Source organism: Schistocerca serialis, chromosome 2 (genome assembly GCF_023864345.2).
Source record: "Schistocerca serialis cubense isolate TAMUIC-IGC-003099 chromosome 2, iqSchSeri2.2, whole genome shotgun sequence".
Classification (NCBI taxonomy): domain Eukaryota; kingdom Metazoa; phylum Arthropoda; class Insecta; order Orthoptera; family Acrididae; genus Schistocerca; species Schistocerca serialis.
The window spans coordinates 378,465,969-378,493,602 of record NC_064639.1 but is presented as its reverse complement, the minus strand read 5'-3'; the positions used below and the strand labels follow the sequence as shown (position 1 = coordinate 378,493,602).

The window sequence follows — 27,634 nt, the reverse complement described above, 5'->3', positions numbered from 1 at the left end:
GAAAACTAGTTAGTAAGTAAATATCACCTTTTATCAACTTAACAGAAATTGCATGCATCAAGATATAACACTGGTGTGAAAAGTTTAAGGACAAAGCAACTTTCACATGATGAGAGTGTGCCAAGTAACGTAGCTCGATGGTACTTAAACCATACGTAGGAAGAACTGCTGCAGTACGGTACAATTCAGTAGAGTACAGACGGTACCTGAAAGAAAAATGCTATGAGACTAATAGAAGTGACATCTTAACTCAAATACAAATAATTACACTGAAGTCACAGCGGTTCGTGATGGTCCCCTGGACATTACAAAAGTCGGGACATGGCTCCTAATAAGACGAGTGATCACCACGAATGGCATGTGCTACGTGCTTCCGGACTGGCCACGAGGCTGATAAGGAGTTCTTGTGGTAACGCGGTTGAAAACACCTAGATGGTCGTTGGTGCACGTGGACGTCCTGTAACAAGTCTCCCCCACACATGCCACACGTGCTCCACGAGGTGTATGTCGGAGGAATGGGGAGGCCAGTCCATTCGCCGAATATTTTCTCTATATCTGCTTATTTATTCGAAGGATCTCGGTCTTGCAGCTGAAATAACAGAACGTGAAAGGACGCTTACTGTCGTCTTTAGATTTGAACGGTTCCTTTCTTTTTCGGACAAATGATCATTCTAAGAAGTAATTTCAGTTACCATGTACACCATTCGCAACTCTATCCAAGAACATATCTGAAAGGAAATATGTCTCCACTTCATAAACTTGTGGTCCAGCAATTTCAACATTCCTCTTGTTGGTCTTTGCTTCTGGCCTCTTACTACACGTCAGACAAAATGGAATAGATTGTGTTTCGAAAGCTTATCACGGCTTTCATGTAATTATTTATTTTTCCAACGAATAATATAATTTTATTTAACTTTTAGATTACCCGTTTTCGTTTCGTCTCGTTCTTTAGGAAGTATCTATTATCGTCCTTCATAGTATCTTAAGAGTTCGAATTGTCATTCATCTTCATTTGCTTGCAAATGCTCACCAATGAAATTCACCCAGGCAGATACCTCACCACCGTTAAGACATTCAGCGCCACTGTGAACTGCAACATCAGATTTGAAAAACCTTTTCGCTCACTTACCGTTGTATCTACCTTCAACAACAAGTAGATCTTCAATGTGACCTACTCGATTTTACTCGAGAACCCCACTCATTATTCCATTTTGCCACCATTTCCATTACAGATTTTGAAAAATCATTGTAACGTCACGATCAAAATAAAATTGATTTATCCACTTCGTTTTACATGTAACCCTATGATGCGTCAGAATAAACAGTTTCTTTTAAGGTGGATTTTTGAACTGACGATCGATAAATGTGAGACTCAGTTCCCAATGTATTTTTTAGTACAATGATCGTTCTAATGAGATTTGCTACCCTTTTCGTGAGCAACACCAGGGCAGTTCACCAAAATAATATATTTCTCGTGTGAACCCTGAATAAACGTGTGTATACCTATCTTCTTCGCTCTGTCAGATCCACCCCGTCGATAATAATTTCACCACACGTTATATGTTAAGACATCGCGCTGGCTTTCACTGACTAGTTTAACCAAACATTGGTCAGTTGACCACTGATGCCTCCTCCACTGCCAGATTTAGCAGCTGTCAATAAAATACCCGACAGAAAGCATACGTTTTCGACAAAGGGGCAACAACATACAGAAAATGATAGTACTGATTAAATAAATGAAACAGCAAGAGTGAATACTAAAAAAAACCATCGAATAGAAAGTAAACAATAGACAGTCATTAACAAAGCGATTTGTATAAAACTGATAAATGGTGATACTTACTAATCAACTAGGTTTCTCGAAACTTTCTTTGAGATTTTGAAAACATATTTTAGTGATCTACAACTTCGCTCCAAGAAATGTTTTCGTCTTATTGGCCAGTTCTCACTTATTGGACTTTTTATGGCGGTAAATCAGATGAAACTTCCTGGCAAATTAAAACTGTGTGCCGGACCGAGACTCGATCTCGGGACCTTTGCCTTTCGCGAGCAAGTGCTCTACCAACTGAGCTACCCAAGCACGACTCACGTCCTGTCCTCACAGCTTTTACTTCTGCCAGTACCTCGTCTCCTACCTTCCAAACTTTACAGAAGCTCTCCTGCTCTCCTGGTAGAGCGCTTGCCCGCGAAAGGCAAAGGTCCCGAGTTCGAGTCTCGGTCCGGCACACAGCTTTAATCTGCCAGGAAGTTTCATATCAGCGCGCACTCCGCTGCAGAGCGAAAATCCCATTCTGGGTAAAACATGTTTATCGAAAGGTGAAGCATTAGTTCAAATGGTTCAAATGGCTCTGAGCACTATGGGACTTAACTGCTGAGGTCATCAGTCCCCTAGAACTTAGAACTACTTAAACCTAACTAACCTAAGTACACCACACACATCCATGCCCGAGGCAGGATTCTAACCTGCGACCGTAGCGGTCGCGCAGTTCCAGACTGTAGCCCCTAGAACCGCTCGGCCACCCCGGCCGGCGAAGCATTAGTATTTTCTGATTTACTGTAACGAGGAAGTCGTGTAAGTAAGAATATTTCTTGAAGGCGTATTATAGGAACGTTCACATTCAAACGTGCTGCTTATTTGAGGTAGTGAGGACGAAATTAAATTGATACTATTCTAACGCAATTATTCATTGATTGCTAAGGTTGATAGGGACCGCAAGTAGAAGACAAACGGCACGACTTTACCGACAAGTACCGATCAGAAGAAGAGGGTGAAACCGCAGAGAAAACTGTCACAAGCTATAGTTCAAATAAGTAGGTCTATGTGTCGGCAAAAGGCAGCAAAAATCGTGCAGTAGCCAGCCATTGTCAACTTCTGCGATCGAACGTTTTCACAATATGCTTAATTTAGTTTCATATTCATTACTCTTAACAAATACTATATCTGAACTTAAACGCCCATATTCTGCGCTTTCACGAAAGCTTGTGATCTTCGTGTGCCATTTCCACCATGGCACTGAGCGGGTGGCTTAGGACCTAATGCACTAGATTCGCATTCGGGAGACCCGTATTCAACCTCAAAACCGCCATTCAGATTTTGGTTTTCCGTGGCTTCGCTGTTTGCTCTAGGCGAATGCCGTGATGGTACCTTGAAATGGCCAAGCCATGAAATTCCGGTATTTTAAAATCGGCACAATGCTCCGTCTCTAATGACCTTAGCTGCCGACGAGACATGAAACACTAAACTTACTTCATTGTTTCAACCATAGCAGACGATCGACGGGCCTACGAAGTGGAAACCGTGCATGTGTTGTCAGCACTGAGCAAGATAGAAATTCTTTTCCATGTAATTCTCTCTTCGTGGCCGTCATTCTGTGGTGCTATCCCAACTCTCTAACTCGTAATTGTTTGAAAGTGTACCACTTGTTGAAAATATATGTCTTTCCGACATGTACAAGTATGCGTAAATGTTCACTGTCATCTCTTAACAATGTTTAATGCTACACAGACACACGTCTCACATGGAGATATTATCGACAATAAAAGTTTACTGACTGATCTATGCTTGATGACGAATATTATAATTTACTAGCTAAACGACCCATAATAACTTAAATACATAATAACATCAATAAATACACCGTATAGTGCCGTTTTGTGTTCTGTTACTCGTTCTCTTTATAACGATGACGATTTGTTGAGAAGACGCCCTGGAAATCGAATCCTCGCTACACCTAGGCCTGGACGGATGATGTGCATGTGGGTTCCTGGGTAACATCTTGCAGATGACGGATTTGGATGCATATGGGATTGGAGAGGGAGTGATCTACATTTACATCTATAACTATATTCTCCAAAGCACTGTGAATTGCCTGGCAGTGCTCCATGTTTCATCTCGTTCAGTTCGCTTATCAAGCGCGATTACAATGAATACTTAGATACCTCTACACGCACTGTAATTAATTGATTTTTGTATTAGAGGACTCCTACAACCTTGAACCATGCACCTTGCCATTGGTGGGGAGGCTTGCGTGCCTCAGCGATACAGATGGCCGTACCGTAGGTGCAACCACAACGGAGGGGTATCTATTGAGAGGCCAGACAAACGTGTGGCTCCTGAAGAGGGGCAGCAGCCTTTTCAGTAGTTGCAGGGGCAACAGTCTAGATGATTGACTGATCTGGCCTTACAACACTAACCAAAACGGCCTTGCTGTGCTGGTACTGCGAACGGCTGAAAGCAAGGGGGAACTACGGCCGTAATTTTTCCCGAGGGCATGCAGCTTTACTGTATGGTTAAATGTTGATGGCGTCCTCTTGGGTAAAATATTCCGGAGGTAACATAGCCCCCCATTCGGATCTCCGGGCGGGGACTACTCAGGAAGACGTCGTTATCAGGAGAAAGAAAACTGGCGTTCTACGGATCGGAGCGTGGAATGTCAGATCCCTTAATCGGGCAGGTGGTTAGAAAATTTAAAAACGGAAATGGATAGGTTGAAGTTAGATATAGTGGGAATTAGTGAAGTTCGGTGGCCGGAGGAACAAGGCTTTTGGTCAGGTGAATACAGGGTTATAAATACAAAATCAAATAGGGGTAATGCAGGAGTAGGTTTAATAATGAATAAAAAAATAGGAGTGCGGGTAAGCTACTCCAAACAGCATAGTGAACGCATTATTGTGGCCAAGATAGACACGAAGCCCATGCCTACTACAGTAGTACAAGTTTATATGACAACTAGCTCTGCAGATGATGAAGAAATTGATGAAATGTATCAGGAGATAAAAGAAATTATTCAGGTAGCGAAGGGAGACGAAAATTTAATAGTCATGGGTGACTGGAATTCGAGAGTAGGAAAAGGGAGAGAAGGAAACATAGTGGGTAAATATGGATTGGGGGAGAGAACTGAAAGAGGAAGCCGTCTGGTAGAATTTTGCACAGAGCATAACTTAATCATAGCTAACTCTTGGTTCAAGACTCATAAAAGAAGGTTGTATACATGGAAGAATCCTGGAGATACTAAAAGGTATCAGATAGATTATATAATGGTAAGACAGAGATTTAGGAACCAGGTTTTAAATTATAAGACATTTCCAGGGGCAGATGTGGACTCTGACCACAATCTATTGGTTATGAACTGTAGATTAAAACTGAAGAAACTGCTAAAAGGTGGGAATTTAAGGAGATGGGACCTGGATAAACTGAAAGAACCAGAGGTTGTACAGAGTTTCAGGGAGACCATAAGGGAACAATTGACAGGAATGGGGGAAAGAAATACAGTAGAAGAAGAATGGGTAGCTCTGAGGGATGAAGTAGTGAAGGCAGCAGATCCCAAGTAGGTAAAAAGACGAGGGCTAGTAGAAATCCTTCGGTAACAGAAGAAATATTGAATTTAATTGATGAAAGGTGAAAATATAAAAACGCGGTAAATGAAGCAGGCAAACGGGAATACAAACGTCTCAAAAATGAGATCGACAGGAAGTGCAAAATGGCTAAGCAGGGATGGCTAGAGGACAAATGTAAGGATGTAGAGGGTTATCTCACTAGGGGTAAGATAGATACTGCCTACAGGAAAATTAAATAGACCTTTGGAGAAAAGAGAGCCACTTGTATGAATCTCAAGAGCTCAGATGGAAACCCAGTTCTAAGCAAAGAAGGGAAAGCAGAAAGGTGGAAGGAGTATGGAGGGTCTATACAAGGGCGATGTACTTAAGGACAATATTATAGAAATGGAAGAGGATGTAAATGAAGACGAAATTGGAGATAAGATACTGCGTGAAGAGTTTGACAGAGCACTGAAAGACCTGAGTCGAAACAAGGCCCCGGGAATAGTCAACATTCCATTAGAACTACTGATGGCCTTGGGAGAGCCAGTCATGACAAACCTCTACCATCTGGTGAGCAAGATGTATGAGACAGGCGAAATACCCTCAGACTTCAAGAAGAATATAATAATTGCAATCCCAAAGAAAGCAGGTGTTGACAGATGTGAAAATTACCGAACTATCAGTTTAATAAGTCACAGCTGCAAAATACTAACGCGAATTCTTTACAGACGAATGGAAAAACTGGTAGAAGCAGACCTCGGGGAAGATCAGTTTGGATTCCGTAGAAATGTTGCAACACGTGAGGCAATACTAACCTTACAACTTATTTTAAGAAGAAAGATCACGAAAAGGCAAACCTACGTTTCTAGCATTTGTAGACTTAGAGAAAGCTTTTGACAATGTTGACTGGAATAGCCTCTTTCAAATTCTAAAGGTGGCAGGGGAAAATACAAGGAGCGAAAGGCTATTTACAATTTGTACAGAAACCAGAGGGCAGTTATAAGAGTCGAGGGGCATGAAAGGGAAGCAGCGGTTGGGAAGGGAGTGAGACAGGGTTGTAGCCTCTCCCCGACGCTATTCAATCTGTATATTGAGCAAGCAGTAAAGGAAACAAAAGAAAAATTCGGAGTAGGTATTAAAGTCGATGGAGAAGAAATAAAAACGTTGAGGTTCGACGATGACATTGTAATTCTGTCAGAGACAGCAAAAGACTTGTAAGAGCAGTTGAACGGAATGGACAGTGTCTTGAAAGGAGGATATAAGATGAACATCAACAAAAGCAAAACGAGGATAATGGAATGTAGTCGAATTAAGTCGGGTGATGCTGATAGAATTTGATTAGGAAATGAGACACTTAAAGTAGTAAAGGAGTTTTGCTATTTGGGGAGCAAAATAACTGATGATGGTCGAAGTAGAGAGGATATAAAATGTAGACTGGCAATGGCAAGGAAAGCGTTTCTGAAGAAGAGAAATTTGTTAACATCGAGTATAGATTTGTCAGGAAGTCATTTCTGAAAGTATTTGTATGGAGCGTAGCCATTTATGGAAGTGAAACATGGGAGATAAATAGTTTGAACAAGAAGAGAATAGAAGCTTTCGAAATGTGGTGCTACAGAATAGTGCTGAAGATTAGATGGGTAGATCACATATCCAATGAGGAGGTATTGAATAGAATTGGGGAGAAGAGGAGTTTGTGGCACAACTTGACTAGAAGAAGGGATCGGTTGGTAGGACATGTTCTGAGACATCGAGGGATCACCAATTTAGCATTGGAGGGCAGCGTGGAGGGTAAAAATCGTAGAGGGAGACCAAGAGATGAATACACTAAGCAGATTCAGAAGAATGTAGGTCGCAGTAAGCTCTGGGAGATGAAGCAGCTTGCACAGGATAGAGTAGCATGGAGAGCTGCATCAAACCTGTCTCAGGACTGAAGACAACAACAACAACATTAGAGAACTGTGCGGTAGCGATGATACGTAAGCCTTTATAGAGTACTCATAGATTTCTAACTTGAAACTGTTCCTTGAAGCTTTGGGAATAGGCTTTCGCAGTACAGCTGGCTTTTATTTGCATGTGTTGGTTCAAATGGCTCTGAGCACTATGGGACTCAACTGCTGAGGTCATTAGTCCCATAGAACTTAGAACTAGTTAAACCTAACTAACCTAAGGACATCACAAACATCCATGCCCGAGGCAGGATTCGAACCTGCGCCGTAGCGGTCTTGCGGTTCCAGACTGCAGCGCCTTTAACCGCACGGCCACTTCGGCCGGCTTATTTGCATGTGTCTACCAGATCAAATTTTTCAACACCTCCTGTCCCGCAGGTCAGACAAACCTGTGACGATTCGGGTTGCCCTTCTTTGTATTCGTTCAATATGCCGTGTTTGTCCTGTCTGGTACGGGTCGCACACACTCGAGCTGTGTGGTTGGGTGGTGGTTGCCAGTTAGCTTTAGATCGAGTGTTAGTGGGAGATATTTTAGTGTTTTTCAGTTAGTGAACTGGATAGTTGTGGACTGTAGAGGCTTCGAGAAGGTGATACTTGGTTGGTTTTCCTGTAATTACTGCGTGGGTCTCTGCAGAATTGGTGGAGGGGTACGACTTGTTACGAAAGCTTTCTTTTTCTTCTTCTTTTTTTCTCTTGAACGTTTAGGTGCCCCATTAATGACTCCCGTTTGTTTTCCGCCAGAGATTCCAACAGGCAGCAAATGGGACAGAGGACTTTTGTATTTCCTGCATGCGGCTGACAATCAAGACAATCCTCGCCAGATCCTTGCTAGTAACTTTAATTAATTTCTGGGACAATGTTGTGTAATGTTTCTCGCTCCCCCTCTTTTTTTCAACCAGTGGTTGTTCTGTACTTGAGCTATATGATATTCCAGATAGGGTGACCAACTTTCCCGTACGTCCCGTGATCTCCCGCATTACAGCAGTTATTATTTCAAACCTCCCGACTCCCTGAACGACTGCCTCTTTCTCGAGCACATTTCGTCAGTGATCACTGTTATAAATACCAGACCGACGATGTTACTACCGAAAGGTCAGATTATCTCACCGACAGATCTCGAAACGTTTTCGTATAGTAACCGATACTTTTGACAACATACAACCTTTTTTCTGTCCGTGTTTCTCCGAAAAGAAAATGAGGCTCAAGAGAATAGTAGGAGCAGAGAAATAGTGCCATAACCAAGGCGTCTAGGGGGGCCTTGCCAGGGGGAATGTTTACTTGTTCCGCAATAGGTACTGACAACCAACGATGCGCTCACCTCTTACTGATCAGCAGCTATGGTACAAATAAGACACGATAGTAACAAAAAATTTGAAAATTTTTGGTAAGTTCCAATGGGACCAAACTGCTGAGATCATGGGTCCCTAGGCTCACACACTACTTAATCTAACTTACACTAACTTGCGCTAAGGACAACACACACACACCCATGCCCGAGAGAGGAGTCGAACCTCCGACGGGGGAAGCCGCGCGAACCGTAGGAAGGCCGGAAGTAACAACCGAAAGCGGATTATAGAGGCATTCATATTTAAACACAATCGTTACGTTATCTCTTCTGAAATGATGCACACAAGCTTACTGTGGGCTACTTAAGCGTAACTTCAACATCGCTCATATGGGTAATGCCAATTGCATCTAAAATTCTTGTACGGAAGCGGAACGAAAGAGAAGGGAAGGCATCTCAGGTAGTCTCAAATATTTTGTTAGTGACAGCAAGGACATTAAAAACGATGCAGGTGACCTGGCAATAGTTTTTCACTTTCAAACGCAGTGTTAGCTACAGATGTACGGTTTGTGGAAATACATTTTCGGAGGTTGTTTCCCCATCACCCTAATTTGGTTAGGACGAGCACATGCTGTCGAACAAAGGCAGAAGCAACCGAGAGTTATTGTGATCGTTTCTTAGCTTTGGTTACTGATAATAACTTGATACCAGTGCCTATGAGTTTAATTTGTACCCCACAGCACTGAAGATGATCACTATCTGATTGAAAATCGATTTTGCTATCAATATACCATCAATATTACGGCCAACGCTGACCTTCCTTCTAATTCTAACCGAGATAAGGTTTTGGCTCGAAAAAGCGTTCAGAATTTCACTGGTGTCATGAAAGATCCAGCTAAATCAAGCAACTTTTTCTGTATTGGAACCAATGGCTCCAACCACAAAAACGGGAAGATGTTCCCTCTGATTGTAAGGTATTTCGATCATAAAATGGCTGATGAGACAGCTAATGCTATTCGCTGTCTGATCATGTCTTCACTGAATTTATTTAATTTAGACATACTGTGCAGATAATGCGAATGTAAACTACGAGAAGCACAATTCTGTGTTTAAACTGTTGAAGAAAACGACAAGCGTCTGGTGAAATCAAATGCTCAAATTTCATACTGCGTCATTTACATGCATCGCATTAGATGCAGATAATGAAACGCTTGTCTTGAAAATATATGTATCACAAATGTGACGAAATTGCGCAAATGTAATTTATTGCGATTATGTCCCCTTCAGTCTCCCTTAAAATCATGGTCAGAAGCTGGTCTTCTCCCTTAAAACCATGGTCAAATACTAGTCGTCCTAGTTTCAAACTGTACTTTCTTTTGTATCAGTGGCGAGACTGGTGACTGAAGATTTTCATTCGTAAAAGCAAAAGAGAAATGGAGTTTGTGTTTTCGCAGGGGGTCGTGGGCGGGGGTTGGGGATTACCAACACAGCTCGGTTGCTGCTCTCGGAGAGAATCATTGGGAAACCGAACGTACCCCCCAAGCCCCCTGCGGCCAACTGCGGCACTTCCGCGGTACAGGAAGCAGCCGCTAGGTGGCTCTGTCCGCCGGCGCGTTTGTGTTATGTTTGCCGTATGGTGGGGGCTGGCGGCGCGACGTGGGAAAGCGGACGCGCGCTGCTGGCGGGGAGGGAAACGGCGGGAACGCAAAGAGAGCCGCCCCCTCCCCTGAGCAAACGGTGCGAGGAGTTTGTCGGAGGCGCGGGCGCGCCAGTCGGCGTGTACGTGTCGCGCGGGAGGGAAGTCAGTTCGCGGCAGTCCCGAGCCGCACGCCGCATGGCCGCCCCACGTGGTCGCTACAGTTGTTGCGTCAGCGCGTCCTCTGCGTAACCGGCCAGCCCCCCAGCCGGACATCATCCCTGCCCACAATCATGACGTTGCAGCGAGTAGTTTGACACCTAAATCTTTGTGTGCAAACCGGGTATTGTTACTGCCGGAAGTAGATCCTCCATAGGGGGACAGGAATTTATTTGTGAGATCCTTAACGAAGCGGGGCGTTATGTCAAAGCAAGAGGCAGGATCGATCATGGAATCGGCCATCGTGAACGAAAAGACTCCACTGCGTGGTATGGACAGAGACGCGTTGACAGGCAACGGCCCCGGTGGCGACGACGTCGACGCCGCGGCCGCGAGTGGCAGCACGCCGTCCATCAAGCTCAAGAAGGAGCTGGGGCTGCTCGATGGCGTCGCGATGATCGTAGGCGTCATCATTGGCTCCGGCATCTTCGTGTCGCCCAAAGGCGTGCTGCAGTATGCTGGTTCCGTGGGGCTCGGCCTCATCGTGTGGGTGCTGTCGGGCATGCTCTCCATGATCGGAGCCCTGTGCTACGCAGAACTCGGTAAGTGGTGCCCCTGCTAAACAACCAGCCCAACTCCCCGTGAGATAAAATAATTTTTTTTCCTGCAGTATATTCCTCCAACTATTAGGCCGGTGCATAAGTTCTGCCTATTATTACAGTTTGGGTTTATTTATCGATTGCCATATTTTATTCGTAGTTCACTGTTGCTATTTGAGTTTACATATTGTCATTTTGTCATATGAAGATAGCAGTGCTGTGGACCTTAGGAAATGGAATGCCAAATGGAGAAATCGGAACATTGCGGGTATATTCTTCTGTTTGACTTCAGTAGAGGGGTGAGAGCAGCGGAGGCAAGCAATAACATTTGCTCCGTGTATTGGGATAAAGCCTTTGGACATAACACGGCAAGGAAATGGTTTTCTCGTTTTAAGGAAGATAGTTTTGACATTAGTGATCCTCAACGTTCAGGAAGATTTTCAGGGTTTGATGAAGGTCGTGTCAAGGCATTAATCCACAATTGTTCACGTCATTGTATTCGAGAATTGGCAAATGTGATGGGATCCCACCCTTGTTCGACATTTGCATGCATTAGGAAAGGTTCAAAAACCGGATGTTGGGCACTGCATGCTGTAAGTCAGGGGTTCCCAACAAAATTTTCTCGAGGACACCCTCATCGAGCATGATTGATACCTTGTCATATCACAGTATCAAGTACCTAAAAAAGCCAAATTGTCTTTTTATAAGTTTTCTATTTTTGATACTTAGAAAAAACATTGACATATTCATTATAGAAAAAATATTGAGCTTAAAACTGCTCATGCAGGAAGCGGCCAAAACAAAAAATCTGTTATCATACGAAATATATTTAAAATATTTTTTATTCTAATAGCATCTTGCGCACCCCTCTGGCATAGCTCGCGGACCCCTGGGGGTCAGCGGACCACCTGTTGGGAACCACTGCTCTAAGTCAAAATCATAGAAATCAGCATTTTTCACTATCTTTGGGGAATTTTGTTTACACGTCTTTTTGAAGGGTCGTTTTTCTCCTTCCAAAAGCTCACTACGTACGCCTCTGCATGCTTTAAAAATAGAAATTGGTGCATCTCTACTTGGTAGCCATCAAGTTGCTCGTGAACACCGACCATTCCTATCCTGTCTCATTCCTAGTGACGAAAAACGGATTTTCATGCTAACATAAGGAAAAGGAAGGAACTGTTGAGAGCAAATAAAGCAGCAACTCCCTGTACAAAGAGCTGCACTCATCCACAGAAGATAATATTTATGCATATGGTAAATCAGCGACGGTATGGTGTACTGCGAATTACTTCGAAGAGGTGTAACCATCACTGCTGAAATTTATGGTGAACAACTGAGACGTCTTGTAGAGGCAGTCGAATAACGACGACTAGGAAGACTGCGTGAAGTGATGGTACTCTAAGATAACGTGTGCCTGCTCCGCACCCACCTTATTCACCGGATCTTACCCCCGCAAATTTTCACCTTTTCCACACCCTATCGAACAAGTTTCTAGGAATTTTCTTTCAGGATGAAAATGTGTTCCGAACATGGCTACACGAGTTCTTCGCCAAAAACCACGTAATTTCTACAGTCGGGGAATCAAGTTACCCCAGCGTTGCCGGACTGTTGTAAATAGCCAATGAGAATATATTATTGATGACCAAAGTATCTGTTATGTGTATCTGTCGTACTTGTGAAAAACGCTACTAACTTATGCACCAACCAAATAACATCTCTGTCCAATTTGGATACTATAAACACTGCACCAGCTGTTATTCTTTCACCAGAGTGTCTTCTCAAATGCAATTATGTTTCCAGAGACCTGTTCAGCTTCCGTGATGTGTATATGGAGACAGAAGCGACAAATGAAAAATTGTATTAAGGCCTGTAGTTGAACCTGGGTCTCGCCGGCACAGTGGCTTTGCATCTTCCTTTGAGAGGGGAGGCGTTCTAGGGTAGCCTGTACAGTTGTAACAAGTCACTGTGCGAGGGTGGCGTAGTGGTTAGCGATCTGCCTACTGAGCAGGAGCCCATGATTGGAATCCCAGCCTTGGTACAAATTTTCATTCGCCGCTGCAGTCTGCGTATACACGTCAAACATTCTACTGAGCGATCACCATATTTATTCTCTTGAGTGTTGTTAATGTGCTTTTTTCTTTACTGTATAATAACCAACTCTTAGTACCCACTTATTGTGGGGTTTTTGTTTTGTAGAATATGCTGTTTAAGCTATTGTTAAAGCATGCAGAGGCGTATGTAGTGAGCTATAGGAGGCAGAAAAACCACCCCCAAAAAAGACGTATAAACAAAATTCCCTAAAGATAGTAAAAAGAAAACTCGAGTGTTCTGTGCCGCATTCCTCCAACTATGTCTGTGAAATATACATGTTACTAGCTGACAACCCCGACATTGCTTGGGTATTCATTTTGCCAGTTTTCAATTAGAAACAAAAATAGAACTGTGTTGGTAGTGTAATATCGAAAAAAAGTCGTTTCCATGTATCCATGAAAATACCTTTGAAATTACCCAACGCTCGTACGAAGAACTATGCATAATGTACAGGTATCCAAATTAAGGAACATAGTACTCAAAATACAAGTACTCCATACAATGTTTATTTAACTCGGGACCTGATTATAAACATTATTTCTAGTTACAAGTCAAGCGGCATTTTTTCACGCATCTGTGTTTGTGACGTCATATCTCTTGAACTAGTTGTACAATTACATATTTGTATAGATACATTCAGCGGCATTTCTAGTAAAGAAGTAATAAATTAATAAACTTAAACGTCATGTATATGCCGCAGTTTTAACGCATCTCAATGATTATGACGTCATATTTCCTGATTGTTTCATACAATGATATAATTTTGTAGGAACATGGAACGGCATTTGTGGATATTGCCTGTAAAATGTGCTGCAAACAGAGTTAGTAGCACAGAAGTAATGAATTTAAACGTCATGTTTGATGTGGCAGTTTTTCACGTATCTCGTTGCTTATGACGCCATATCTCCTGAACTATGATAGGTAGGTGGTTCTTACCTCCACAGCGATTGTTGCGTGACAGTAAAAGATATGTGTACTAAGTTTAGCTTAAATCGACCCAGCAGTTTAGAAGGAGACGTGGAACATACACACATGCACACATCGATTTTATAATGTATGGATTATCTCTGCATCCACTCCCATTTTTCCACCAGAGATTCTTCTGCTTAGTGCTTACGAAGTTATTGCTTTTAGATTGTTGTTATTGTATCTCTTTGTTTACTGTATAGTAACTACCATTTCAGAACAGCCACGTGTTTAGGGTTCTTGTCTTTACATCTTCACCGGAACATGTTTCTACAGTAGTGTTTCAACTCTCAGCAACAATTTATTTTGTTGAAACTTGAAAAATTCTTTAGGCAAACGCTGACGTTAAGTGATAATCTTTTGGAGGAAAGAGAAAACACCCCCAAGGCGATAAACAAAATTCCTAGCCCAACAGCATTGCACTGTGAGAGAGGTGTTTCGATGAATGCCCATTTATTTATTAACAATGATAATATTCGTACTGACTGTGGTATTTTATTCCCTGTGACTTTGTGGTACTCGTTCGTCACGCATCGAAAACTGTGCAAATACTATCAAAGTGTTTGATCATATTACACCAAACATAGTTGTACAGATAGCGATTTCCCAGAATTCGTAATATATCAATAGGCAGCGTTTTGAGTTGTGAAATAAAATGAATGGTCATACCCAAGTTATGGGATGTTGCCATCAAGAAATGGACGTAGCCCATGTTTTAACCAACTCCCAGTTTTTTTCGCCTTTTAGCCTGTTACACAAATAGACCGTAAATCAGTTCCTAATAAGTCTGTACATAACCGATGAGGTTTTCTACGCCTACTCGCACCTCAGTGTAACGAAGGTTTGTTCTGTTTTAGGAGAACCAGTTGTATTGCTGTTAGTCCGCCGAAATCGCTTAACTCATCTTTTGTGTGTGTAAGCAAGTTTCAGAGAAAACTTGAACGCAGAACTACATAATAGCTCCTCGACGAAATAAAAAGCGTGTTCGCACTCATTACATTGTTACAAATTAAATCACGATGCAAGCATCGAGTCACCAAAGCACTTGTGGCACGTTAGCAGCTGGTCAACAACTGCATGCGACTTGTCGCTGGAGTGGTGTTTATGTGCAAGTGAGAAACTTTTACTATTGGTTATCCATCTTGAGCTTACTGAAATTTAATTAAAAAGAGAATTACAGCAGACACGTTTCGCTTTTACTTATAAAGCATCTTCCGTGGTCATTCTGCAAATTGGATGCACAAGTTTGTACATTTTTGTTTTAGGTTAAAAACAGCCCTTTGTTTATAAAGTTCGTTTGCAAGTTACTTACGGTGTTTCGTCACATATTCTGCTTCTTCCCTTACTGCTAGCAGCGGTTGACTTCGAAAGACTTCGACTCACATATGCACTTGGCAGTGTTTGCCATTCAGCAGTACTTCATGCGCTGCATTATTTACACTTCACTTTTGTAAACTAAACTAAAGCTGTGTGTGTTTCTGACACTGCACAGTAACAATGTTTACATCTGTTTGTTTTCGCTCACTCTGTGAGTGTTGCCAACCTGTGAGACTACTACTTGTGTGTTTTGTGTGTGTGTGTGTGTGTGTGTGTGTGTGTGTGTAAATAAGTGAAATTGGAAATATTAGGCTGACACTTGTGACAAACGATTTCAAGCCAAACTGATAAGCAATACTACATGAAGATGTGCTATGCTGGGCTGTCGAAACTACGTGGTTGTTAGCGAAACCGCGATGGTTGAGAAAGAAAATGCAGCTTCTTTTGTTTTTGCGGCAGAAGAAACCTTGAAATAAAGGCGGTATATATTGTTTGCAGAATAGCATTATTCTTCGGCGGAAAGGTGTAAGCAAAAAGGAAATTTGTTTTAGCTGAGCCCTGCTGGCGGTAGTGTTTGTGGCCTGCGTAACCGCAGTTGCAGCTTCCTCTTCTTGTACGTCAGCGCAACGTAACTCGCGGCGTCTGAATTATGTATGTGGCGGCGTGACATACCTGCTACCTGGGACTGCCTCACAGTTGCTCTCGCTGCGAACACGCACGCTTCTTGCAGCACGAATCTCGGTCGCAGCTGTTGCTAATGCTTCGTATTTCGCAGCGTCCTCTTTGAAAGTTGAACAAAATAAAATGTGTGTCTATAAAAGTGATATTATCTGTATTAAAATGCTGTGTTTTCGCGTAAATCTGTTTTGCGTTATCCGTTCGGAAGAGTAGAACTATGTTGAGGACAATAACTCAGATTTTATTCTTTTTCTTTATTTTTTTGCGGTGTACCATTGTGGTCCTAGGGTATTGGAGTCTCATCCTGTTTCGCTTCGTTTTCTTCGGCTGCATTACGGCGGCAAATTTTACAAAAACTATGAATTTCTTTTCATACCTTCCACTTGGCTATGCTGCCTGAGTGCTTCGGTATCAAATGTCCAATATACAAATTTTGCGCATACTAAAGTGCTTCTTAATCTTCTGGATGATCTAGTTCACAGAATGGAGATGTGTACCACCGATAACAGTTCAAAAGCTGTCCTGCATTCAAATATCATTTTGAAGGTTACTTTTATTTCTCCTCTGGGAGTATTAGCATCAAGGTCCATTGCAGCACAGTAAATGATATTTTAGAAATGTTGATACTGTATCTCCTTTTATACGCAAGATCGACAATTATGATATTCAACTGCCAATTTTCTAACTTGATGAACCAAATGTCAACAAAACAAATGGTGTTGTTAATACTATATAGCAGAACTTCAAAAGTTCGATGTTCTTGAGGCAACAAGCTTGCGTGAAAGGTTGGTGAAAGGCGCTATGGACAGTATTCATTATGTATCGGAGTGCCTTATTCGAGGTAAGATACATTCGATTTCACTTTTGCGACATGTAGGTATGAAAAACACTGGCTGCTCCAAGCGAAAAATAATTTCCGTGCATTGCTTCTAAATTAAATCATTAGCACTACAGTTTTGACAAAGCTTAAAGTCTGCTCCACCTTGAAAGCTAGCTCAGGATATCATAAGTAATGAAAGACAACAAACTGCAAGTGGTTTTTGTTTCCGGATAACTGATGTGTTCAACTACATGTGGAACCAGACGTTGCCTTTCACGGAATGCGTCCGTTGCTGCTCTGTTAGATCAAATCAAAGGGCCAGACTCTTTCTTTATTTCATTCACGAAATGACGTATTCATTTGAGGCTACCTGCTTATTGCAGTAACTGTGTTAATATCTAGCTGAAGTGACAACAGGAACTTTGAGACCCAATTAAAGATGCAGTTGGGTGGAAACTAGTATTCTTCTGCAGTTCCAGTGACACACTTGATTTCGGCGGAGTCAGCTGGTGCGTGTAGGAACTTAGCTATCAGTACATAGCTTGGATATCCCGCTCACTTTCTGTTCCCAGGAGATAGTGAAGTTGCGCAGACTTTGTCACTGGCATAGTATTTCGGAGAGACTGTTAAAATCCCGAACGGAACACAATCTTTAGCAGGTTACCTTCCATTAGGAAAGTGGGTGCACTCAGCGACTGTTATATGATTTATAAATCATAGAGCGCAAATAATCTTTAGCAGGTTACCTTCCATTAGGAAAGTGGGTGCACTCAGCGACTGTTATATGATTTATAAATCATAGAGCGCAAACATCAGTCATCGTCCCATTTTTTTTCCCGTCAGAACACCTTGTCGTCAAGAGGCATTTCGTCAGTTTCCAGGACCGAATAGCAGCTGCTCAGTACTCAAGCTTGACCGGTATGCCTCAAGATGGCTACACTGGTAATTACTTGCTTGACATGCTCGCATGCACAATCGTGTTTGCGCAAGCATGCTGGAGCATGTGTACTATATGTTTGCGCTAACATTAGGACTGTACAAGCAGCTTGATTGAATTTCCACTGTGCATACTTGTGCAAACATTCAAGCGTGTGCATGCTGGAGCGTAGGCATCAAGAATAGGGAGGCTTGTGCAAGCATTCGTCAGTCGTTCGATATGATTTACTTTTTATTTAGTCCTTTTAAAGGTTGTCGGACAAGTCAATGAATACAAAATTACGTGGAGAAACAGAGAAGAGAAACAATACTGTGAAACAGCTTTCTGTTTCCGCTTCTTTAAACATTCTTTACTCCACAGATCAATTTATCTCTTCTGTTTTTTTCGTATCACAAGCAAAAGAGCTGTCAAAGCCAGCGCATCGTCGCCTGCACTCAACATTTTCTCATATGCACTGAAGATCCAAAGAAACTGGTACACCTGCATAACATCGTGTAGGGCCTCCGTGAGCACGCAGAAGTGCCGCAACAGGACGTGGCGTGGACTCAACTAATGTCTGAAGTAGTGTTGGAGGGGGCTGACACCATGAATCCTGCAGGACTGTCCATAAATCCGTAAGAGTACTAGGAGGTGGAGATCTCTTCCGGACAGTAAGTTGCAAGGCATCCCAGATATACTCAATAATGTTCATGTCTGGGGACTTCGGTGGCCAGCGGAAGTCTTTAAACTCAGAAGAGTGTTCCTGGAGCCCCTCTGTAGCAATTCTGGACGTGTGGGGTATAGCATTGTCCTGCTGGAATTGTCCAAGTCCTTTGGAATGCACAGTGGACGTGAATGGATGCAGGCGATCAGACAGGTTGCTTACGTACGTGTCACCTGTCAGAGTCGCGTCTAGACGTATCACTCTGCACAGTCCCCATACCATTAAAGGGCCTCCACCATCTTGAATAGTTCCCTGCTAGCATGTAGCGTACATGGATTCATGAACCTGTTTCCATATCCGTATCCGTAGACGACCATCCGCTCTTCCGACCAGGCACCATGTTTCCAGTCATCAACGGTCCAATGTCGGTGTTGACAAGCCCAGGTGCAGTCACAAAGGTTACACGAGTGGGCCTTCGGCTCTGAAAGCTCATATCGATGATGTTTCGTTGAATGGTTCGCACTTTGATACTAGTTGATGGCCCAGCATTGAAATCTGCAGCAATTTGCAGAAGGGTTGCACCTCTGTCACGTTGAACAATTCTCTCCAGTCTTCGTTGGTCCCGTTCATGCAGGATCTTTTTCCGGCAGCAGCGATATCGGACATTGATGTTTTACCGGATTCCTGATATTCACGGTACACTCGTGAAATGGTTGTATGGGAAAATCCCCAGTTCATCGCTACCTCGGAGATGCTGTGCCCTATCGCTCATGCGCCGACTATAACACTACTTTCAAACTCACTTAAATCTTGATAACCTGCCATTCTAGCGGCAATAACCGATCTAACAACAGCGCCATACACTTGTCTTATATAGGCGTTGCCGACCGCAGCGCCGTATTCTGCCTGTTTACGTATCTCTGAATTTGAATACGCATGCCTATACCGGTTTCTTTGGCGCTTCAGTGTACAAACTCATGGTTGTACAAGCACGCTTGAGCCTTGCGGAGGCGCGGGAATCAATATGCTTGCGCAAGCACGCAGGCCCACGCGTACTTGTCAAGTGGGCAGGTACGTGTGTAACCAATTACAAGTCACTATTCAGTTGGAATAGCGCCGCACTTCTGTAGGATACGGTCTCAGGATGAGGCATCGTTAGACGGAATTCGTTTCACAACAGATTTGTCTTACAGTTCTCATTGTTTAATATAAAACCGAGCGAGGCGGCTCAGTGGCAGAGACTCGCATTCGCGACCGGTCTTAAAAATTGAGGAATGAAAAGGACACGACCGACCTCCTTCCCCAATCCGAGTTTGAGATGCGTGTCGAATGACGTCGTCGCCGACGTAGTGTTAAATCCTGAAGTTCCTTTCTTTTGTGTGTTTTGAAGAAGCTGTTAAACAGAAAATGTTTATGGGAGTGACCGCAGTTGTAACTGTTCTTGTAAGTGTTCTAAAAAAGAATTCCAGGACAGTGACTGAAGTGCAAACTCGGTGTACGCTTTCACATCTCGCTTGAACATATTGTGAACAGAACATTCGTCATCCACTTTTTCCTTATATGCACAATGTATTTGTCCCCATAAGTTAAGAAAATATCACAAAAGTAACGAAGCAAATAAATCAAATCTACATCTCCTAGGCTCCCTTTTATTTTCTTACTTTGAATTACGATTTTAAAAATTTTCTTTGCCTCTGCGACTTCGTTTGCAGTACATTTTCTCACACCTTGATAAGTAAATGTTTCAAATGGCTCTGAGCACTACGGGACTTAACATCTGAGGTCATCAGTCTCCTAGAACTTAGAACTACTTAAACCTAACTAACCTAAGGACATCACACACATCCATGCCCGAGGCAGGATTCGAACCTGCGACCACAGCGGTCGCGCGGTTCCGGACTGAAGCGCCTAGAACTGCTCCGTCACAACGGCCGGCCCTTGAGAAGTAGTGAGAGGAAAACTTAGATGAGCTGTATACTGAAATCGAAGTTATGATAGATTAACACTGCTTCTACTTATCTCGTGATGATTACCCTCCAGTAATCATTTTCGTTGTTGTCGCGGTAGTCTGGGTGACTCCTGCTTGAGAAAAATTTTTCAAGGTACCGATTAATTTCATACACATTTATTAAATGAAATTTCATAGGCCACTGGTTTGAGTCTCCCACATTTTTATTCATTCCTTTCATATTATAGTACTTACTAAGCACGTCTCGGCAAGCGACACGATGTCTATCTTCCAACTCCTGCAAAAAACTTGGCACGAAAGAGCTTACATTAAAGTCATTTTAGCAGTTTCAAAGATAACATTTTAACAAAAACAATAAATTTAATACAGATTATGCATTGTTTTGTGATTGTGTTTTACAAATGTTTCAATAATCAACAATATAATAAAGAAAATTTCCAGAAGATCGGAATTTATAAAGAAATTTCGATGTCTGCACAGTACTCGTGGATTATCAGCGTTTGGGTACAAGCAAAATTCAGAAAAGCATTTGATACCAATATGTATACTTCATGTGTGATTTGATAATCGGCTGATCCCGGCGGAGGTTAGAGTCTTCCCTCGGGCATGGATGTGTGTGTTTGTCCTTAGGATAATTTAGGTTAAGTAGTGTGTAAGCTTAGGGACTGATGACCTTTGCAGTTAAGTCCCATAAGATTTCACACACATTTGAACATTTGCTTTGATAATAATAAATAACAAATCACAAGTCGAACAACTAGCATAGGAGATACCAATGTATCGTATAGTTTACTAAAACGATGTATCCTTTTTGTACACTACAAATGAGCACGAGGCATAGGCCAGTTTCATTAGGATACGTAGACCGGTGTACGCCCCCCCCCCCCCCCCCTCCCTTCCACCACCCGGGAATTTTTCAGTGAATCTTAGTCTGCTGTTAGCCCCGGATGAACGATATTTCCGAACTGGGGCAAAAACCTGATAGTAGCGCCCCCCTTCCACCCCTCCTTTCCCTCGGGCTTTTGAGATAGGACATCAAAAATTTAAAAAAAATCTATTTTTCAAAAATTTGTTCATTTTGTAGCGCATATCTTTCTGAAAATTCGCTCTGTGGAATTCAAACGTGTATATTTTATAATGGGAGCCATAAAACCTATATTCAGGATAGTGGAAATTAACATGTACCCGCCAGGTTAGCCGAGGGCGTCACTGAGCTGCTTCGTGGACTCGGGTAGGCGCGGCGGCCCCGGATCAAATCCGCCCGGCAGATTGACGACGAGGGCCGGTGTGCCGGCCAGCCTGGATGTGGTTTTTAGCCAGTTTTCCATATTCCACTAGGTGAATACCAGGCTGGTCCCCATGTTCCGCCTCAGTTACACTACTCGCAGACATTTGAACACGTTCGTAGTATTTAATGGATTACACTAGACGCAGACAGCTGGGGTACACTGATTTAGTCCCCGGGGGGTACGGGGTGGCGGCAGGGAGGGCATCCGGCCACCCCCTGACATTAACATTATCCAAATCCACAGTAACAGGGCCGACCGCGCTTTCAAATGGAACAGAGGCTCAAAGAAATTGATGATGATGAGTGGAAATTAACATGTTCTGCAGTGCGTCTCCTGCCCCCAGTCGCCCGGTCTGGTACCCCTCTTAAAAAACTCACTCACAATTAATACTGGGTGGATCTATTTGTGACCATCGGAATAAGAAATCTTCAGAAAATTTGCACTCTTTAGTGCCTATTAGCTAATAACATTCTCTTTTGCGTGACATAAAATTAAATACAGGAAATATAAAATGGTTCACATGGCTGTGAGCACTATGGGAGTTAACATCTGAGGTCATCAGCCCCCTAGAACCTAGAACCACTTAAACGTAACTAACCTAAGGATGTCACACACATCCATGCCCGAGGCAGGATTCGAACCTGCGGCCGTAGCGGTCGCGCGGTTCCAGCCTGAAGCGCCTAGAACCGCTCGGCCACATCGGCCGGCGAAACATAAAACCAGAAAGGACAAGATACAAGCAAGGCAGTACACATTTCTTCAATTCTTAGGTCCTAGATTGTTTTTTCTATCTCTAATCTTGCAGCAGCCTTACACGGCGTGCTTTGCTTTCTGCGAAAGGAGCTATTACGTCATGATAGTTCGTCAAGCGTTTTGCTACATGAGAAATCAAAATGTTGCTGTCTAATATTGAAAAAGCTACTATTACGAATAGTACCCAACACTCGTGTGGTTTCTCGATTTGATTACGTCTATTTTGTCACTGTCTGCTAGATAAAACGAAGTAGGTCTTTCTAATATTGCAGCAATTGCAACAAACGCCAAATAAGCGAGACGGTTTTTTTTCACAAATGGTCATTTTTTATGTACCTCATTTACATTAATAACGCGACAGAATGTAATTCACGAAGTACCAATATCAAATGCCTATTAGGCCTGCTACAAGCAAAAAGTTTCATTCATATGCTCCAGTTTCTCGAACATGAATCGAAAAGTAGTAGTAGTAGTAGTAGTAAGAAATTTTTATACAGATTTGGAATAATCATATTCTTCCATATAATTTGTGTGATGTCCCCATTTCTTCTCCTTCTTCGTTCTAACAAACAATTTCGTCATAACTAATTCTGTAACTATTCCTGCCATTGTCAAAACTTTCTCCGGTTAACTTCACTTACCCTGCCAGAATCACCGGTTTAGTTATCCCGTGTTTATTCTCCGGTTAGGCGTTATTGTGTGTTGGTACAACGCGTTTTCCGCGCTATTCCGAGCATAGAATTAAAGCGGCTGCTAACCGGAGACTGTACAACTGGCCCTTAGTAGTCTAGCTATCTGGCAAATTTTTTTTGTCAAAATTCATACACCGAGAAGATAATACGTAATCTTTCTTACCTGTAATTCCCGTTAATCATTTATTTCCACTCTGCTAGTCTGAATCTATGGATTTCGCTAGTAATTAGTCTACAATAACGCTTATCATTTGCATACCCAGTCAACCACATAAGCAAGCAGTGGTCGGCATTCACCCGTTCGGGTTTATTTGCCTCAACTCGTGTAGCTCCGCCCCCTCTTGTCTCCGCAAAAGCTTCTTATTTCTAGATGCGGCGGGAATTCCCCTGGTAGGGATATCACGTTCGCTATGCATGCATTAAGAAATCAAATTATGATTCGTTCAACTTACTGTCTTCAAAAACGTTCAAAAGCCAACAGGGATGCGTTCAAAAATCGTATGAATAACCTATAGACCAACGTGTATGCCGGCCGTTGTGGCCCAGCGGTTCTAGGCGCTTCAGTCCGAAACTGCGCGACTGCTACGGTCGCAGGTTCGAATCCTGCCTCGGGCATGGATGTGTGTGATGTCCTTAGGTTACTTAGGTTTACGTAGTTCTAAGTCTAGGGGACTGACGACCTCAGATGTTAAGTCCCATAGTGCTCAGAGCCATTTGAACCAACGTGTGCTGGATACTAGGCGCAAGGGTTTTTTCTTCAAGAATATGAATTTAGCTCCCCCTGAAATTGACACCCCCCCCCCTCCTCCCCAGGTCCGGGCCTGTCTGGTATCTGTCTTTCCTAAGATTAGTTTTATCTGCGCGATCCACTTTAAATCGCAAAGCTCGCGTACTTCCAGTGGATTTAAGACTTCCAGTGATTTATGGCAATCATATAGTTAAAGAATAACGGATATTTCCATCTGTTTAAACGCAGTGTGCTACATTTGTTCCTGTTGAGGACCATGTCGAGCGCCAAGGCAAATTGTTAGCAACGCCCATAGTTCGGATTGCGAGCCCTTAGATTTGTAACCTCGGCAGCCGGGGAACCACCAGTCCACCAAAATTATGGACGATCGCCTGGCACTGTGACAGTGTTCACTCGAGTCGCGAAAGCAGTGCGGTGCCGGTGGCGGAAGCTACTGTTTTCATCAGCCGCCTAGGCTACTGAGGTAGGCGTGCCACTGGGGCAAGGACCTGCGCGCTCCTTTCACGGACAGGTCGGATTGCGTCACGTTGCTCCTGCAGTCGCCATTGTCTGCTCGGGGAGAGGGCACATACCTGCGCTGGCTGATGCAAAGGCTCCGTTAGCCACCACGGGTGATGCAATTTTCCTGCTGCTGTTCGTACACGAATTTCGGGTTTTCTTTGTATTTGTACAGTGCTATCCGGAAAGTATTGTTCGTGTGGCTATAAAAAACACTGAAACAGTTAAAACAGACTTACAAAAATCTTGGAACTGCACTTTTCTATTACTTCTCTACATAATAACCATCCAGATTCGAGCATGTGTCATACGTCTTTACGAGTTGATAAATTTTCTCTTCATAAAAGTCTACCGCCTGAGATTTGCTGCGCAAGATGGTATGACATCACACCACTGAGTGCTCTTTTGTCTCTCACTGAGCATATGCCACGAGACCGGTCACTATTCTATTCATTAGGCTTTCTCCTTTCGCATAATAACGGGAAGCAGTTGTCCGTAAAGTTTTACGACATAAGGAACACGGAACTTTTGGTACACTTCTTACTTCGTCGCGACCTCGTGCAAAACACTCAGAAAAGTGTGCAACAAATTGTCCAGTTGAGATGTCGTGAAACCTAGTTGAAATTCTTCGTAGGAGTCAAGGCATCGGGAATATAGTCAATTTTCATGCGCCCGAGGAAGTGGAAATCACATGGAACAAAGTCTGGGCTGTAGGGCGGATCTTGAAAAAGGTGTCATTTCAACTGATACAACAATTATGGGGATTCCAGCGTAAAATGCCACTCCAGTTGTCAGTAGCGTTTTCGGCGACTCTTCTCAATTTTCTTAAAGAATCGCAGTAGGCTTTACAATTGATTATCCTTGCACGTAACGTAACTGACTGCCCTTGCACGTACGCATGGAAAACCCATGTCTCATTACTCAACATTGTTCTGTTGGTTAGGCCTTCTTCCACATCGTCCAAGTACAGAGAAGCAGTCTTCCGTTGAGTTGTGTGGTTAACAGAAAGGAGTTTCGGACCTGAACGAGCAGAGAACTTCTGATACCATGTCTACTCACGATAATGCGATCGTGTTACAGAACACTGCGAGATATTTCTGGAAGGTGTCGTAAGATTGAGATGTTGTGGAACTTCTACAAGAGACTTCTAAGGGAACTCAAGCCATCTGCTAGATTAGCGTTAGCAGGCATTTTCTCAGTAACCAACTGCTTTCCAGCAAAAATACCCTTGAGCACAAGTCGTTCTCCATCTTTGAAAGAAACGTACCAGTTACCGTCATTTTGGTGAAAATTTATGTATATGGTGCTCCATTGATAGTGACCGGGCCAAATATCTTACGAAATATGCATCAAACGAAAAAACTACAAAGAACGAAACTCGTCTAACGTGAAGGGGGAAACCAGATGGCGCCATGGCTGGCACGCTAGATAGCGCTGCCATAGGTCAAACGGGTATCAACTGCGTTTTTTTAAATAGGAACCCCCATTTTTTATTACATATTCGTGTAGTACGTAAAGAAATATGAATGTTGCACCAATTTTTTCGCTTTGTGATAGATGGCGCTGTAATCGTCACAAACGTATGAGTACGTGGTATCACGTAACATTCCGCCAGTGCGGACGGTATTCGCTTCGTGGTACATCACCCGTGTTAAAATGGACCGTTTACCAATTGCGAGAAAGGTCGATATCGAGTTGATGTATGGCTATTGTGATCAAAATGCCCAACGGGCGTGTGTTACGTATGCTGCTCGGTATCCTGGACGACATCAACCAAGTGTCCGGACCGTTCGCCGGATAGTTACGTTATTTAAGGAAACAGGAAGTGTTCAGCCACATGTGAAACGTCAACCACGGCCTACAACAAATGATAACGCCCAAGTAGGCGTTTTAGCTGCTGTCGCGGCTAATCCGCACATCAGTAGCAGACAAATTGCGCGAGAATCGGGAACCTCAAAAACGTCGGTGTTGAGAATGCTTCATCAACATCGATTGCACCCGTACCATATTTCTATGCACCAGGAATTGCATGGCGACGACTTTGAACGTCGTGTACAGTTCTGCCACTGGGCAAAAGAGAAATTACGGCACGATGACAAATTTCTTGCACGCGTTCTATTTAGCGACGAAGCGTCATTCACCAACAGCGGTAACGTAAACCGGCATATTATGCACTATTGGGCAACGGAAAATCCACGATGGCTGCGACAACTGGAACATCAGCGACCTTGGCGGGTTCATGTATGGTGCGGCATTATGGGAGGAAGGACAATTGGCCCCCATTTTATCGATGGCAAGCTAAATGGTGCAATGTGCGCGGATTTCCTACGTAGTGTTCTACCGAAGTTACTACAAGATGTTTCACTGCATGACAGAATGGCGGTGTACTTCCAACATGATGGATGTCCGGCACATAGCTCGCGTGCGGTTGAAGCGGTATTGAATAGCATATTTCATGGCAGGTGGATTGGTCGTCGAAGCACCATACTATGGCCCGCACTTTCACCGGATCTGACGTCCCCGGATTTGTTTCTGTGGGGAAAGTTTAAGGATATTTGCTATCGTTATCCACCGACAACGCCTGACAACATGTCAGCGCATTGTCAATGCATGTGCGAACGTTACGGAAGGCGAACTACTCGCTGTTGAGAGGAATGTCGTAACACGTATTGCCAAATACACTGAGGTTGACGGACATCATTTTGAGTATTTATTGCATTAATGTGGTATTTACAGGTAATCACGCTGTAACAGAAATGGCAAGTTCACAAACGTACATGTATCACATTGGAACAACGGAAATAAAATGTTCAAATGTACCTACGTTCTGTATTTTGATTTAAAAGACCTACCTGTTACCAACTGTTCGTCTGAAATTGTGAGCCACGTGTTTGTGACTATTACAGCGCCATCTATCACAAAGCGAAAAAAGTGGTCCAACTAAAACATCCATATTTCTTTACGTACTATACGAATATGTAATAAAAATGGGGGTTCCTATTAAAAAAAAAGAAAACAGTTGGTATCCGTTTGACCTGTGGCAGCGCCATCTAGCGGGCCAACCATAGCGCCATCTGGTTTCCCCCTTCAAGCTAGACAAGTTTCGTTCTTTGTAGTTTTTTCGCTATCGCTTATTTCGTGAGATATTTGGCCCGGTCACGATCAAAGGACCATCCTCCAAAAATATTTCTGCAGGTAACGAATGATGTCCAAAGTTCCTCTGTGTCGCGTCTCGAGAATGGGCAAAATATCACTATTTTTATCAAATCAAGTGCCGGTTGTTTTTGCC

At 43.1% G+C, this 27,634-nt stretch overlaps 1 protein-coding gene across 1 annotated transcript in view; it reads left to right on the top strand.

Moving 5' to 3' along the window:
• The first annotated feature begins 10,290 nt into the window (after positions 1-10,290).
• Positions 10,291-27,634, top strand: part of LOC126457197 (Y+L amino acid transporter 2) — a 319,752-nt gene continuing 302,408 nt past the window's right edge. Inside the window, exon 1 of the mRNA XM_050093296.1 lies at positions 10,291-10,947. Coding sequence (XP_049949253.1) covers positions 10,608-10,947 — 340 coding nt within the window. The 5' untranslated portion in view covers positions 10,291-10,607. The remainder of the gene's footprint in view (positions 10,948-27,634) is intronic.